This window comes from Drosophila nasuta, chromosome 3 (genome assembly GCF_023558535.2).
Source record: "Drosophila nasuta strain 15112-1781.00 chromosome 3, ASM2355853v1, whole genome shotgun sequence".
In the NCBI taxonomy this organism is placed as follows: Eukaryota; Metazoa; Arthropoda; class Insecta; order Diptera; family Drosophilidae; genus Drosophila; species Drosophila nasuta.
Genome location: NC_083457.1, coordinates 10,309,885 through 10,324,527, shown reverse-complemented (window position 1 = coordinate 10,324,527; position 14,643 = coordinate 10,309,885). Strand labels below are relative to the sequence as shown.

Below are 14,643 nucleotides of genomic sequence, written 5' to 3'. Positions count from 1 at the left end.
CTCTTGCTTATTGGCGCCCTACTCTTTGAGATGATAAACAATGCATCGATAACATAAATATCCGGTTAAGAATTGATACATCAACAATGTATTGTATATCGTGTATCGATAACAACCAACACTCGATATAGCTCAACAAAAAAATCGGCAAAATCAAAGCAGCTTAATAATTTTTTGCAAATTACGCTTGCTCTCCAAAACGTAGCAAGATGCCAGTGCTGCCCATGCCGCCGCTTTTGCAGGTAAGTAATTAATTAATTAGTTGGTCGCAAATGTTGCCCCATACTTGCATTCTTTTGTTTCTTTCGTAGAATGCCGTCGAGCCAATGCAAGTTGATGCGCCACCAAACGAAGACAATGAAAACAATGAGGAGCTTCAAATTGTGGTGGAGAATCCCACAATAGACTTGGAGGTGTATGCTAATCAATACACGGGTATTGCACGTCTTGATCGTTTGATTTACGTTGCCGACGTGTGTCCACTGTTCGCCCTGGAAGCACTTAAAATGGCCATCACCTATGTTCAGTCCACATACAACGTTAAAGTCTATCAAATGCTGCATAAGCGACTCAGCGATTTGCAGGCAGCCAATGGCGCCGGCAACGCTGCTGCTGCAGCTGCAGGAGCCGTTGGAGGTGAACAGGCAGCCGCTGCCGCCGCAGCAGCGGCTGCTGTTGCAGTTGCCGCTCTGCCGGATATTGCTGCTCAACCGGCTGCCGCCGCTGCTGCTGCGGCTCAGGGCAATAGTGCTGGTGGCGAGAAGGATGCCTTTGCCTACGACGCCGTCTGGGTGGACACAAAGGTGAAAAAGGCCGCACTCAAACTGGAGAAACTCGATTCTGATTTAAAGAACTATAAATCGAATTCGATAAAGGAGAGCATTCGACGTGGTCACGATGATTTGGCTGATCACTACTTGAGCTGTGGTGATTTAACTAATGCCCTGAAGTGTTATTCACGTGCTCGCGATTATTGCACAAGTGGCAAGCATGTGGTCAATATGTGTCTGAATGTCATCAAAGTGTCCATCTACTTAAAGAACTGGGCGCATGTGATGAGCTACATCTCCAAGGCGGAGAGCACACCCGACTTTTCCGAAGGCTCGAAGGAGGCCAATGCCCAGGTGCACACTAGACTGGAGTGCGCCGCCGGTTTGGCGGAATTACAGCAAAAGAAATACAAAGCGGCAGCCAAGCATTTTTTGTCTGCCAATTTTGATCATTGCGATTTCCCCGAAATGATCTCCACCAGCAATGTGGCCGTCTATGGCGGCCTCTGTGCTTTGGCCACCTTTGATCGACAGGAACTGAAACGTTTGGTCATTGCATCCACATCGTTCAAGCTGTTTTTGGAGCTGGAGCCACAGTTGCGTGACATTATATTCAAGTTCTACGAAAGCAAATATGCCAATTGCCTCACACTGCTGGACGAGATTCGCGACAATCTACTGGTGGACATGTACATAGCTCCACATGTCAGCACACTCTACACCAAGATACGCAATCGTGCGCTCATCCAATACTTTAGTCCTTATATGTCGGCGGATATGCACAAAATGGCCATCGCCTTCAATTCAACGGTGGGCGATTTGGAAAACGAGGTGATGCAACTGATACTGGATGGACAGATTCAAGCGCGCATCGACTCGCACAACAAGATACTCTACGCTAAGGAGGCGGATCAGCGCAACAGCACGTTCGAGCGTGCTCTGTTGATGGGCAAACAGTATCAACGCCACACACGCATGCTAATCCTGCGAGCCGCTATGCTCAAGAGCCACATACACGTGAAGAGCGTTTCGCGCGACACCGGCAGCAATCATGGCGCGGAGCTCTGTGTGTCCGCCGGCTCCAGCACCACCACGCCTCTGGCTCGCATTTAAAGGCAAAACTATATGCAACTTTTTATTATCTGTGGCAAAACATTCGATACACCATATGGGAGAGGGGGAGAAGCCCCAATAGCCAATAATGTATCTATCGAAAAGTTTTCCTCCCACTTTTCTGCGAATTTCATTCATTTGTGCGGCAAAATAAAGTCTTATAGCGAAGCTAATTAATTGTAACTGACTTTTATTTTTCTGTTCTGGAATAAGGAATACAGCTAATAATTTTTCTTTTCGTAAAACCTGAAAATTTCTCGAAATGTAACTTACGATTTATAAAATTAAAAATTGCAAGTGTGACATTCAGAATTTGGGTCTTACTACTTATTAAAATAGAAACTATCCAGAATGCAGATGAAAGACAATATTGTCAGATTTAATTTAAAAACTTTAAAATGTATATTGGCGGGTTTTTTACCGGATTGATTATAAAAATGTAAATGCTTCTTAACACTAGCGCCTATCGCGCTCCCGACGCTCTCGGTCCCGACGATTATCTGGACTGCGGGAACGCTGACGTCTTTCTCGGGAACGTCGCTCCTCTCTATGATGACTGCGTGATCTGTCACGATGTCCATTGCTGCGATGGTTGTCCCTGCTACGTTTGTGGGTATCCTCAGCGGCCTTCGAGTCATTGCGTCGGCTGATGCGATTTTCTCTCTGGTGGCTGCGGGAGCGAGATCTCTCTCGATTGGTTTTTTGACGATTGGACGCTTCGTTCTCGGAGTCAGAAGATGAGGACGATGATGAAGAAGAGGAGCTATCGCTTCTGCTCTCTGTAGATCTTTTGCTTTTCTTCTTTTTGACGTCCTTACTGTCCTTCTTTTTTGGTCTTCTTTTTATTTGGTTTCGAGGACTTTTTCTCGCCCTTGCGTTTCATGCGCTCAATCTTCTCCAGTTTCTTCAGCAGTTTCAGTTTCTGCTTCTTACTCAGTGACTTGAGAAACAGCAATTCAGGATTCTGTTGACGGGCCGCACGTGTTGCCTCATCGTCTTCCTCATCGCTGGGCACAAGCTGATGCCGCTGCTGCACGTCTTTGATGCTCTGCAGTTCGAGAGCAGACTTTTTCATCATCAATCCGTCCTCTTTCATTTGCTCTTCGAGCACATTCTTCGACATAATATCGTTGGCCTCTGATTCCGAGTGCAATTTGCGTGCCTCGCTCATCGATATGCTGTACATGGTGCACTCCTTGTCCGTGTTGATATGTCCCCACTTGTGACACTTAAGACAACGCACATTGCGCACTTGGATGCCAAAGGGTTGATCTCTGATCTCCGTGTCGCCTTTGCAATAGGATTCACGGGGTGCATTGTACTTGCGCTGCCATTCGAATTTGTACTCTGGTTCGTTGTCGTCCTTTTCACGCTCCTTGCGAACGCCAGGCGGCGGTTCGTACATAAAATTGACGCTCAACTTGTCCTTGCTATCCTTGCTGAGCATTGCCTTGTTTTCGTGCAGATTCTGTTCCTTTTCATACTGTGTGCGTAGCTCCTCCTGTTTCTTTTTGTACGCCTCCGCTTGCTGCTCGGCCATCCATACCTAAAACAACAAAATACAATACGTAAATTATGAGAGTGCAAAACATGAACGTTTAAGTGAATGTCACTTACCCGCTTCAGGTTGTCTCTGGACGCAGGGTGGAAGAATTTCTTACACATGTAGTTGTTGAAACCTTTGCCCATCTTGTTGATTTGTTTATTGCTTTAGTCTAAGTCTATAAAACTTAAAAACTACAATTTATTGTTTTCCTTCCAGCTGTAAATATTTGTCAATGAATCGTCTATTTCAGTGTGACCACTAGCTAGATTCAAAAATATACTACTTGACTTTGAAAATATACTGATTTTCTAAATACAACTTTTTGAATAGCTCTTTGCTTGCAGTTTTTATAAACTAGAGACCATTTTATTTAGTTTATTTATCTTTTCAATATTCGCCTCAAATTATTTTAAATTTCCATTGACACACTTATCACAACTACTTTATATCATAAAAAACCAAAAACGACACAGCCAGTGCGACCATTTATTCCATAATATCGCATTACGCTTTTTGTTGACATTCAAGGTGCGGAACCACACATTTATTAAAAACTAATTTGCATAAAAACCGATTTCAAAATGTCTGATGTGGATCCAAACGATATGGTGTACTGTCCCTACGACAAAGCCCATAAAATGCTGCGCAAAAAACTGCAGCAACACATTATCAAATGCCGCGAATATTTTAAAGATGAGATCGAACTAATGGTGTGTCCCTTTAACAAGGCGCATTTAATACCCGAACCAGAATTTTTTGTAAGTCGCAATTTAAAAGTCAATGTAAATGAAGCACTAAATACTTTGACTTTTATTTTATGCAGCAACACACAAAAACTTGCGACGATCGCAAAATTATTGCGCACTATCAGCACAATGCGTCCGCCGAACTCGTTGAAGATACGAAGCACGAGAAAATCGAAACTGAAGAGAATTGGGACGACGATGATGTGCCCGACTACGATCCTGAAGCATACGCTTCCAATGCAAATGTGCTCCGGTCAGCAAAGGGAATATTTCCAGCTCAGCGCAAAGCTTTTGTAAAAGAGGAGCGTAAACGATTGTTAGAAGAGCAAAGCGATGATGATACTGCCAACGACAATATAAATTTACCTCAAGCAATGCCAATTCCCACAAGAATTACAACATCAAAATCGAATCGATCAGCACCATACAAGCTTTCAAATCGACAGCGCTAAACAATAAAATGAAAATATAATCAAGGATAAATCCAACATTAAAGAATAATGATGGACGCTGTCTATTTTAAAGCATAATTAATGTAAATTCAAATTACATAGTCAATTTTTGTGTAGGCAAATTTACTTCTTATTAGCTAATCGACGACGTTCGCTCTCCCGAAACTCCTTGCGCGCTGCCTTTGAATGTCCTTGTAGCGTGCGTACTATAGCATTCTCTTCGCAATAGACGCTTGGGTCATAGGCTTCTACGGGGGGCTCATCATCCCAGTTCTCATCGCACTCTACCAACACTGGTTTTGCTGATTGTTGACCGTTTCCGTTGCCAGATCCAGATCTTGATCCCCTCAACCAATTAGCCTCTGCGCACTCCTTCTGGTGCTCCTGATGAAAACATTCGTCAAAGTCCACAATATTATAAGTGATTTTTATTTACTTACAGCAAAATCTTTCAATTTAATATGGTGCGTGGTATTACAAGGGCAAATGGTCCATTCTTCTGATATTCCCAAATTACGACTGCATTTAATTAAATGTTTTGCCAGACGTCCCCTGAGCACACGGTGAGCTTTGTCGTAAGGACAGGTCACAAAGTCATTAAATGAATTTGATTCAGACATGCTTAAATATTTTTACGAATGTTGTACGAAGAAATTGTCAAGCAAGGGCGGCAGTTTTTGACTCAATAATCAAAACGGTAATGAAACAGTGTGACCGCTAGCTTTATAAAAAAATATTTCTCAGTTACTAAGGTACAAATTGCTTAGTGATGATACACAATGAAATTGTGTAATGGCCTTTTACAAAAGTACGCAAGTTGTATTGGGGAAATATATTGAAAATACTTTTGGTATATTTACGCGGCCCCGATTCAAGTTTCTGCTTGTCGCCACAAACCATAGATGGCGCTGCTAGTGTAATAAAACTACTGCACGTTTAGGACATTTGATTTAACCAATTGAATATGCTTTAAGAACTTAAAGTAAGATATAAAGTCACATTCTTTGCATATTATATGTAGCTAGCCAAAGATTTAGGCTAATGGCAATTACTCCGCCTTATAATCATATAATCCATAAGTCTACCCTTTAATAGTTCAAGAACATGAGGTTTTAGTTAAGTGCATATTTGAATTAGATCTATGTACTTCACTTGAATCATTTACGTTGAAACAGCAATAGGAATAGACTGTTGTTAAAGATGTTCAGAACTAAACAATTAAAAAAGCACACTATTATTATTACTTCTCTAATAAAACTGCTAATATCACGTTCAGCATCAATCATTGATTGAATTCACCATTGGCAATATAGCGCTAGCCAAATGAATAACACAAACAAAATTTAAATTTACAATTTTTTTGGGAAAATGTAACTCTTCTTTATTATAAAAGAATTGCGAGATTTTCTCACTTCACACTTTTTTGTTTTCTCATTACACTAAGCGTCACGGTAAAAATGTAAACAGAGACGTTGGCATTGAATGTTGTTTTTGTTGTTGTTTGCTGCTGCAGTTACTGTTTATCATTGTTATTGTTGCTGCTGCAAAGCTTTTACGCGGTCTCCATGGGCTGGGCAGCGGTCTCCTCGGTGTATTTGCCCTTGTCCTTGCCCAGAGCAGCCAAACGTCCCTTGCTGCGACGCTCCAGAATGGCCTTGCGATCCTTGTCGAGCTTGAGCTTAACAATCAACACCTTGCTGGGATGGATGCCCACATAGACGTTGGTGCCATTAGCGTTCTCACGCTGGATCTTCTCGACGTAGACGACGAACTTCTTGCGGTAGGCCTGGACGACTTTGCCGACCTGGTTGCCTTTGTAGTGGCCACGGATCACCTGAACCTCATCGTCACGACGAATGGGCATCGAGCGCACGTTGTACTTCTGACGCAGCTCCTTGGACAGAGGGGCGGACATCAGACGACGGCGGATGTGTGAGGGAGCCTGGAAGTGACGCTTGCGGTTCTTCCTGCGGGACGATGACACGAACTGGTTCAATTTCATTTTGAATGGGCGTGCGGGCTGCTGTCGATTAAACAATTCCAATCATTAGCAATATTCATACATATATTTACATATTATGGGTCAGTGCAATTTGCTCTCGCTCCGTTTCATTTGTTTATTTTTGCGTTTGCATTTCTTGTAGATAAACTTTAAAACACTGCGCAATTTCACTTAAATCGTGTGTGCCACAATTTGCGCTATACATCTTGATTAACAACACCGCAAAATAAACAATGATTGCAGAACAAATGCGAAATTATATTGAACATGGAAACTTACACCAAACTACCGTCGTAAAAACAACGAAAAGAAAGAATTTTGACAGCTGCGACCGGCGGAAGTGTCAAAATCGGAGACTCAAAATGGTACTTGTGCGCTTTACAGCACTGACGCAAAAACCATATGTTGCTCAACAGTTGAGCAGCTGTTACAATTGACATTGATTTAAAATTATATGATTAGTAAAGCTGTTGAGAAATTCATGTCAATGGGCTTTTCAGTTGCATATTTTGAAAATAAATTCAAATGTTAAGTGATACAAAACATAGCAAAAATGAAGTAATAGTCTGATAGCGTTGACCTCAAAATACTGAAACAATATTCAAACAATTATTAGTGACGCCATTTATGTGTCTCACAGCTTTTATTGTATTTATTCTATACCATAATAATATTAAAAATGTTTATTTAAGTAAATTGTTTATTATTTGCTTTAAACAAACATCAGCTTATAATATTTTGAACTAAACTAAAAAACAGTGATGGAAAATGCTATTCGGCTTCAGGTGGATGTTTTTCTTGGATGCGATCACAAATGTGTTGAGTAATTTTATTTACCACGTTTTGTCGCACTATACACCACACTTGCTGTGGTGAGTTTCTGTGATCAGAGCTTTTGAAATCTTGATTTTCTTCTTGCGGATCGCTCACAAAAATCAACTACTGGAGTCTAATTGGAAATTAGTTGCGCGTTCGTAGTCAACTGCTGCTGTTGTGCCTGTTGCTGTTTGTGGGCAGAGTTCTAAATTACTGTTCAGTCCCAGTCTCATTGATTGATTCTTTGCATTACATACATATTATCTCTACACACAATGATGAACAACCTGAAGAAGCTGCCCATGCGTATGGTAGGAGCAACAACAACAGAATTGCCACACCTCTTTTGTTCCCACAGTTCTTTAATTGGAATATCACAATTCTTTCAATGCTTTTTTATAGCTGGCCAATGCAGCACGTCAGCAAAGTGCTGCCATGTCCTCCTCTGCCACCGGCTTGCCTCCTCCATTGACTTACCTCACCGACGATGAGAAAATGATGAAGGAGACGGGTAAGTCCTTTTGACCACAAAACTTTTACTTACACAAGTCGTGTATCCTTTGCTAGGCAGCCTTTTAAAGTGGGCCCATTAATTTAGATAAGTTTTTTTTTTGTATAGACAACTTCAGGTCTCAGTTTGTGTTACGTAATTTAAACATCGCATGTTGACTTGTTGTTGTTACTGTCGGCTTATTTATATTATGATATGCCATTATTACTTTTTTTGGACAACAAATGCTTGATGCAGTTTTATAAATTGTGTTTTTATTTTCTAGCTAGCAATGCTACTGTGTGCGTGTGTGTGTTTAGGTATGTGTGCTGATAAAAACTGTACATGCTTTGTTTGGTTGTTGTCTCAATGGCCGGAGGGAAGGAGGCGTGGCGATGAGCTGCCAGATAAGCATATTTAGTTGGTGATAGTGGAAAATCTAGTGAAAACCTCAAAGTTCAGTAGTGGAAAACTACTACTTATATATTTGTATTTACTTAATATGTTTCATATGTAGATATGTATGTATATGTACATATATATCTGCGTAGTTTTGCATGTATTGCGTTTTTTATGCCATTTGAGAGCAGTGTTGCCATTTAAATTCAATTGATCAATTTGCACAACAAAGCAATGGAAATTATATAATTTAAATCTGTAAAACGCAGCGACAGCTTTAAAGATATTTATATCCTCGTACAAATACTGCAGTCAAGAGCAAAATTTGCTAAAAGCTACAGTTAAAGGATCAAGCAGGATGCCATGAAATTCACGTACTCAAAATGTCTATACATATACATATATAAACATATGTACTCATATACAAATCTACATACATACATGTGTATAAATATGTGGACATACTTTTTGTGACAACGTGGCAACTTCAAGGTCTGGGTCAAATATTTATCATTGGCTTTATATAATTTCCTTTAAAATGCATAATATTCCATTATTAACATTTCGGATAATTCACATTTAAGTGCTCTGCTCACATTTTTCACGCAATTGCGTTTTTACCAAAAACAAAATAAACCAAATATCTTATGTTAGGGTGGTAGGAGGGTGAGTGGCGCACACGTGTGCTAAAAATAACTTTTGTCCGCAGTCGTAACCATGATACAATAATACAAGGTAGTCTCGTCGGAAAAGCTGTCCGCTATCTATACCATACATAAGTGCGAGTGAAACGACTGCGCCTAGTGAGTGCGAAAGAATCGACAGTAGAGCTTTGTGATTAACCCTTCAATGGCGCATAGGGTTTAATTGTTCCACTATATAAAAAAGAGTTGAAATGTTTTTATAATTTAATTATTTACAGTTTAGAAGTTGACAGTAATCGTTGTTTTTATTTTTGATTACTAATTTTTTTATTCAGGTTCTTAATTCTATCATAAAGTTCATATATATATATAATATAATTGCAATCTGACATTTTTGTCTTGCACAAGGGTTAACATTTAGGGAAAAAATCGTCCGCGCACAACCTTTCGCTTCAACAAGCACGAGCGCACTGACGATAGCGGACAGAAACCGAACGAAAAAAGCACACGACGAGACTACCTTGTATTATTGTATCATGGTCGTAACTTTGCTGCTGCTTCGGCTTCTGTTGCTGCTTTTGCCGAAGACGATGGGCGAACGTCGGTGGCGGTGAGCGCTAAAGCGCTGCGCACGAAACTCAAAGCTCGTTTTAGTTGCGCGTGGGAAAGTTTATGTGTTGTAAAGTGTGCTCGAGTTCAAATCAAACTAGGGATGAAGAAAAGAAAGAAATGGCAATAGTGAAAAATTGGGGAGGGGGGAGGAAGAGAAGCGCTTTTTCAAATTTGCTAGAATATCCTGTCGTTTATCGTGTCACGAGTCAGTCAGCTGTTCAGTTGCCAATTTGTATGAACTCCACAGCGTTACACTTGTGATAGAGTAAATATGCGGCTGTTCCACGCCCCCGCTCACCTGTGTCTACTGTTCTAGTGGGCGCGCCGAGCAATGGTGTGCGTGGTTCTTGGTCGCGTAACTCGCCTAGAGAGTTGAGCCAGTGGATTGGGGAGGAGTAAATCCTACTTCAAAGTTCCTTCCGCTGATTCTTAGTTGGAGAGTTGACACTTTTTTCGCTTTTACTTTTTTTACGATTAGAAAAGATCAGAAAGGGCGTTCAAGGTGCGGTCTGTGACCGGCTGTTCGGATTCTACTTATCAATTGTGTTGCGTAACGTTATATTTATTGCATGCAAATTGTTCAAGTGCTTTGAGCTCGAACTAAACGGGTTTTTAACGAGGCTGTAAATCGTTCTCAGATTACACTTTGCAAATGGGAAAATTGAAAAACTAAAAAACTCACTGCCATAAAATATAAATATAATGAAACGAATATCAAGAATAAAATGTGCCTGAACTAAAAGTACAGTTGCCCACAGAAGATATGTTTAGTCGGCTTCTTAAAATTCGATAGAAGTGGTTACTTAGACTCTAGAAGCTAGAATCTGCTGTCTGCTGGCCACGTCAGGACGACAGCTGCGCATAAATACACGCTACTGAAATGCAACTTTGTAACTGAAAAATGTTTAGAAATGCTATTAATTACTCATCATTTTGTACGGTGATTGCAAAAGTCGTTCACAATATGCAAAAATATCATTTGGAGCCCAAAGTGGGCGTGTGCCTGACGTCGTCGTAGTCGTCAGTTGCTGTCTTTCCGAGCAAAACAAAGAAAAATGCTTAAAAAAAGATCAATAAAAAATAATAATGCACACATTCACACCTAGAGATTGTCATACGTTTTTCGTACATACCAAACGAGAGAGAGTGAGAGAACAGGGCAAGTGGGAGAGCGACACACGAGTTGAGAGCAAGCGGCTTTATTGATAAAGTGGATACACGCGTATGCTCACACACATGCTAACTACACACACATTCATATATATTTACTTCACACATGCATATGTATAGAAGCACAGCAAAGAGATAAATAACAATGTGGGGGACCAGTTTGATAACGACTTTTAAAGCTTACTGCGGAGCTTTTGAAAAGCTAACATCAAATGATCATAATAACGTCTGCTTTTGAAAAAAGCTCAATGGCACAACTTTTTTCGTAATAAATTCCTAAGCTTTTTTCCTCTTTGCTTTTCATTTTTTAGTGGCCAAATTGGCCCAGGAACAGATTCAGCCTTTGGTCAAGAAAATGGACTTTGAACATAAGTTCGACCCCTCTGTGGTGAAGGCTGTGTTCGAGAATGGTCTGATGGGCATTGAGATCGACACTGAGCTGGGCGGCAGTGGCTGCAACTTCATGACCAACATCATTGTGGTTGAGGAGCTCTCCAAGATCGATCCAGCTGTTGCTGCCTTTGTGGATATTCACAACACACTGGTCAACTCTCTGATGATCAAGTTTGGCACCAAGGAACAGAAGGAAAAATATCTGCCCAAATTGGCTCAGGAATATGCTGGCAGCTTTGCATTGACGGAACCCGGCGCAGGTTCTGACGCCTTCTCCCTGAAGACTGTGGCCAAGAAGGATGGCAACCACTATGTCATCAATGGCACCAAGATGTGGATCTCCAACTCAGATGTCGCCGGTGTTTTTTTGGTCTTTGCCAATGCCAAGCCAGAGGATGTAAGTTTAATGGGATAACAGAATTGTATTCAGAACGAATTTTTAATATTATTTATGGCTGTTTAGGGCTATCGTGGCATCACCACCTTTATTGTAGATCGCGAGACGCCCGGTCTGATTGTGAACAAGCCCGAGGACAAACTGGGTATCCGTGCCTCTGGTACCTGCATGATTACCTTCGACAATGTCCGCGTCCCTGAGGAGAATATCCTGGGCACCTTTGGACATGGTTACAAGTATGCCGCCGGCTTCCTGAACGAAGGTCGCATTGGCATCGGCGCCCAGATGGTGGGTCTGGCCCAAGGTACCTTTGATGCCACCATTCCCTATCTGCTGGAACGTAAGCAGTTCGGCGATGCCATCTACAACTTCCAGTCCATGCAGCACCAGATCGCCACGATCGCCACCGAGATTGAGGCGGCTCGTCTGCTCACCTACAACGCTGCTCGCCTGCAGGAGGCTGGTGTGCCCTTCCTCAAGGAGGCGGCCATGGCCAAGTTCTATGCCTCCGAGGTGGCTCAGCGTGCCGCCACCAAGTGCATTGACTGGATGGGCGGTGTGGGCTTCACCCGCGACTTTCCCCAGGAGAAATACTACCGTGATGCCAAGATCGGCGCCATCTATGAGGGCACCACCAACATGCAGTTGAGCACCATTGCCAAGTGCATCAAGAAGGAGTTCTCTGGTTAAGCTAATACCTTATCCTTAAGTCTATATTACAAAGCTGAGATATCGTACATCAGATACGTCAAGTGCATTTACCAGGCCTGGCCAACGATTAATCTGTGATCGTGAATTGTTCATCAATATGCGTCCGTTGATCGTTGCCAACGCATTTTCATCGATTTTTTCTGTTATATATTGTATTAAATACAATTAAATTTTTAATAATATAAAAGCATGGTTTTAGTCTAATTGGAATGTCCATCGGTTGTGGTAAAGGCAGCCAGGAGCACATTAATCACAGTGATAAGGAATACACCCATTATGAGCACTTCATTGGTTCTCACATAGTGGCGACTTTGGCGACAATGTTTCAGGCGACGCTGTAGGATGAACGTTTAGTTTAACTTGCAAGCTGAAAATTCTTGAACTCACCTTGAAGATTAGAACAATGCCTACGAGTACCTGCAGCACGAGGGAGAGTATAACGAGAGCCAGACTATAGTAGTATGTGGAAGCTTCGTGATTGTAGGTGATTAAGAAGCGCAGCTGATTCGCATTGGCCGAGAGCAAAGCTATATCCATTAAACCTAAAAGCTCCCTCAGACAATTATATAATACGACCTATAACTAAATACAACAGCTGCTTGACTTACCCTCGGCAACATTTTTACTCGTCGCATAGTTGTTGCCCCCAGAGAGTTCGCTAGGACTCTTCTTGCCTTTGGTTTGTGCTGCTACTGTCACCTCCTCGAGTCGTATTGTCTGTTGCTCATCCATTGTACCTTCGGAGTTGCAACATTGTCCCGCCACGGTGCTGGCAAAGCTGCCCTCGGAACTGAGGGTTTCCTCCACTTCCATAACAACTTCTTTGGTGCTGCCCATTTTAGCTCAACTGTTCGCATTAATTATACAATAACTACTACTGGACATTTTACACAATAACAAAGCTCTGCTTTAATGTGCCATTTGTAAACATTCATTGAAAGCTGCGGTCTGTTCTTGTTGTGGTTGATCCACTGATAAAAGACCCATGACACTGACCCCACTGTGCGAGAATTCCACTTGCTCAAAATGGTGTCACAATCAAGACCCACACCACTTGGGTTCGTGTCCACGCTACGAATAGACCGCCTGAAAGTGTGCTATGTATTATTATCTGTGTCCAAAGTAAACATGCAAAACACACAGCATCAAAATAGCTAGCGGCTCACATACATACAAACTCCCACGCCTTGTGTATCTAGGAGATACTCTTGCTGACTTGGCGCCAGTTTGGCTCGCACAGCAGATTCGCTGTCTTGCCAATTTGCGCCCAGCTTCGTGGCTCAAAAAGTCAGTTGTTTAAGGGCCGCAAACGGCCTGTCGTAAAAGGTTGCCTCTAGAATACTGTAGACTAACTACAGTACCAATCACATTGAATTTTTTATGAGTCAAGTTGGAACAAGTTTAAAATCAGGCCAACGATTCCACAAAATGTCAACGAAAACACAACAGCTGTCAAAAAGGACACATACATAACAAAACTACATAGACTGTTCCAGCAAGCGCTTAAGGGCGAGAGGTGCTCGATAATAAAGTAAATTTATTAATGAAATAAATAAAATATAAAATGTATTATCATAAGGGGTAGAAAACGGTATGGAAAATATGGATGAAAAATTGAATAAAAAAATTAAAAAATAAATAATAAATTTAATTTTTAATAATTCAATTGAATAGTATTGAAAAAAATATTAGTACAGTTCATAATTTTTAAGTGAAAACCCATTAATTGTAATTTGTTAAGTTGTCTAATAACTGAATAAAATTTTATTTGCCAATAATTTAAAATTTCGCATGTGGGAACATGCAAAAATAAAATAAATAAAAATATATCTTAATTTAATTATTAGTTTTTTTTGGTTTTTTGTCTCTTTAAGATTTTTTTCTTTTTAGAATCTGCACTTAAAAGTGAATTGAACAACCGTCGCAAACACATGTCGCAGTGCAGGAGCAATTGCGTCACGAGAAGCACGACGATACCAACCACCCCCAAATTATGTTTTTTTCTTTCTTTGCACATGACGCACAAGCCCCGCTTCCCTCAACTCGCTCTCCTTGTTACGTTCACTCTTTCGGCGACACAATGCACGGTGGCATGCAATGCCTCTCGCTCATACTCCAGCTCCATCTCTCTTTCCCTCTCTGTCATTCTCTTCTTCTTTGTAAAGGTCTCTCCCTGGGTTCGCCTATGTAAACTGGAGCCTGCACGTGTCGCGTGTTTGCCTTTTGGCCGCTTGTCGGGCAGTTAAAACTGACTCGAAAACATTGTTTTGACTGCTGCCGCTCTCCCATCAAGTGCTGCGCTCTCTCCCACTCGCATTGCGCTCTCTTTGTGTGAGGTGGTATGTGTGTGTGAGTTAGTGGCGCTCTCTCGGCTTCATTCAT

The 14,643-nt window shown here is 41.5% G+C and overlaps 7 protein-coding genes across 9 annotated transcripts; 3 read left to right on the top strand and 4 right to left on the bottom strand.

Annotated features, from left to right (window-relative positions):
• The first annotated feature begins 81 nt into the window (after positions 1-81).
• On the top strand, positions 82-2,074 carry LOC132793397 (COP9 signalosome complex subunit 1b). Its single transcript, XM_060803312.1, has 2 exons — positions 82-242; positions 312-2,074. The coding sequence occupies exons 1-2, from the start codon at positions 210-212 to the stop codon at positions 1,881-1,883; spliced, it is 1,605 nt and encodes a 534-aa protein (XP_060659295.1). The 5' UTR covers positions 82-209; the 3' UTR covers positions 1,884-2,074.
• Positions 2,075-2,229: 155 nt separating this feature from the next.
• Positions 2,230-3,798, bottom strand: LOC132793398 (corepressor interacting with RBPJ 1). Its single transcript, XM_060803313.1, is given in 3 exon segments — positions 2,230-2,706; positions 2,708-3,429; positions 3,501-3,798. Coding segments are annotated over 3 exon segments (1,161 nt in total). The 5' UTR covers positions 3,573-3,798; the 3' UTR covers positions 2,230-2,339.
• Positions 3,799-3,826: 28 nt separating this feature from the next.
• On the top strand, positions 3,827-4,627 carry LOC132793400 (gametocyte-specific factor 1 homolog). Its single transcript, XM_060803314.1, has 2 exons — positions 3,827-4,187; positions 4,253-4,627. The coding sequence occupies exons 1-2, from the start codon at positions 4,011-4,013 to the stop codon at positions 4,625-4,627; spliced, it is 552 nt and encodes a 183-aa protein (XP_060659297.1). The 5' UTR covers positions 3,827-4,010.
• Positions 4,253-5,338, bottom strand: LOC132793402 (gametocyte-specific factor 1 homolog). Its single transcript, XM_060803318.1, has 2 exons — positions 5,068-5,338; positions 4,253-5,011 (listed from the first exon to the last, which is right to left on the bottom strand). The coding sequence occupies exons 1-2, from the start codon at positions 5,245-5,247 to the stop codon at positions 4,751-4,753; spliced, it is 441 nt and encodes a 146-aa protein (XP_060659301.1). The 5' UTR covers positions 5,248-5,338; the 3' UTR covers positions 4,253-4,750.
• A 631-nt stretch (positions 5,339-5,969) lies between these two features.
• Positions 5,970-7,026, bottom strand: LOC132793401 (large ribosomal subunit protein uL24). 2 transcript variants are annotated; one of them, XM_060803315.1, is made up of 2 exons: positions 6,909-7,026; positions 5,970-6,647 (listed from the first exon to the last, which is right to left on the bottom strand). In XM_060803315.1, the coding sequence occupies exon 2, from the start codon at positions 6,627-6,629 to the stop codon at positions 6,180-6,182; it is 450 nt and encodes a 149-aa protein (XP_060659298.1). In that variant the 5' UTR covers positions 6,630-6,647; positions 6,909-7,026; the 3' UTR covers positions 5,970-6,179. The 2 variants fall into 2 exon arrangements, with proteins under 2 accessions (XP_060659298.1, XP_060659299.1); XM_060803316.1 differs by having other exon boundaries at positions 5,970-6,650; positions 6,909-7,002.
• Positions 7,027-7,579: 553 nt separating this feature from the next.
• Positions 7,580-12,448, top strand: LOC132790523 (short/branched chain specific acyl-CoA dehydrogenase, mitochondrial). The gene is made up of 4 exons (XM_060799075.1): positions 7,580-7,756; positions 7,848-7,956; positions 11,072-11,550; positions 11,617-12,448. The coding sequence occupies exons 1-4, from the start codon at positions 7,721-7,723 to the stop codon at positions 12,238-12,240; spliced, it is 1,248 nt and encodes a 415-aa protein (XP_060655058.1). The 5' UTR covers positions 7,580-7,720; the 3' UTR covers positions 12,241-12,448.
• Positions 12,443-13,716, bottom strand: LOC132790524 (ninjurin-B). 2 transcript variants are annotated; one of them, XM_060799078.1, is made up of 4 exons: positions 13,432-13,716; positions 12,870-13,347; positions 12,649-12,803; positions 12,443-12,596 (listed from the first exon to the last, which is right to left on the bottom strand). In XM_060799078.1, the coding sequence occupies exons 2-4, from the start codon at positions 13,096-13,098 to the stop codon at positions 12,462-12,464; spliced, it is 519 nt and encodes a 172-aa protein (XP_060655061.1). In that variant the 5' UTR covers positions 13,099-13,347; positions 13,432-13,716; the 3' UTR covers positions 12,443-12,461. The 2 variants fall into 2 exon arrangements, with proteins under 2 accessions (XP_060655061.1, XP_060655059.1); XM_060799076.1 differs by having other exon boundaries at positions 13,403-13,714.
• Positions 13,717-14,643: the final 927 nt, after the last annotated feature.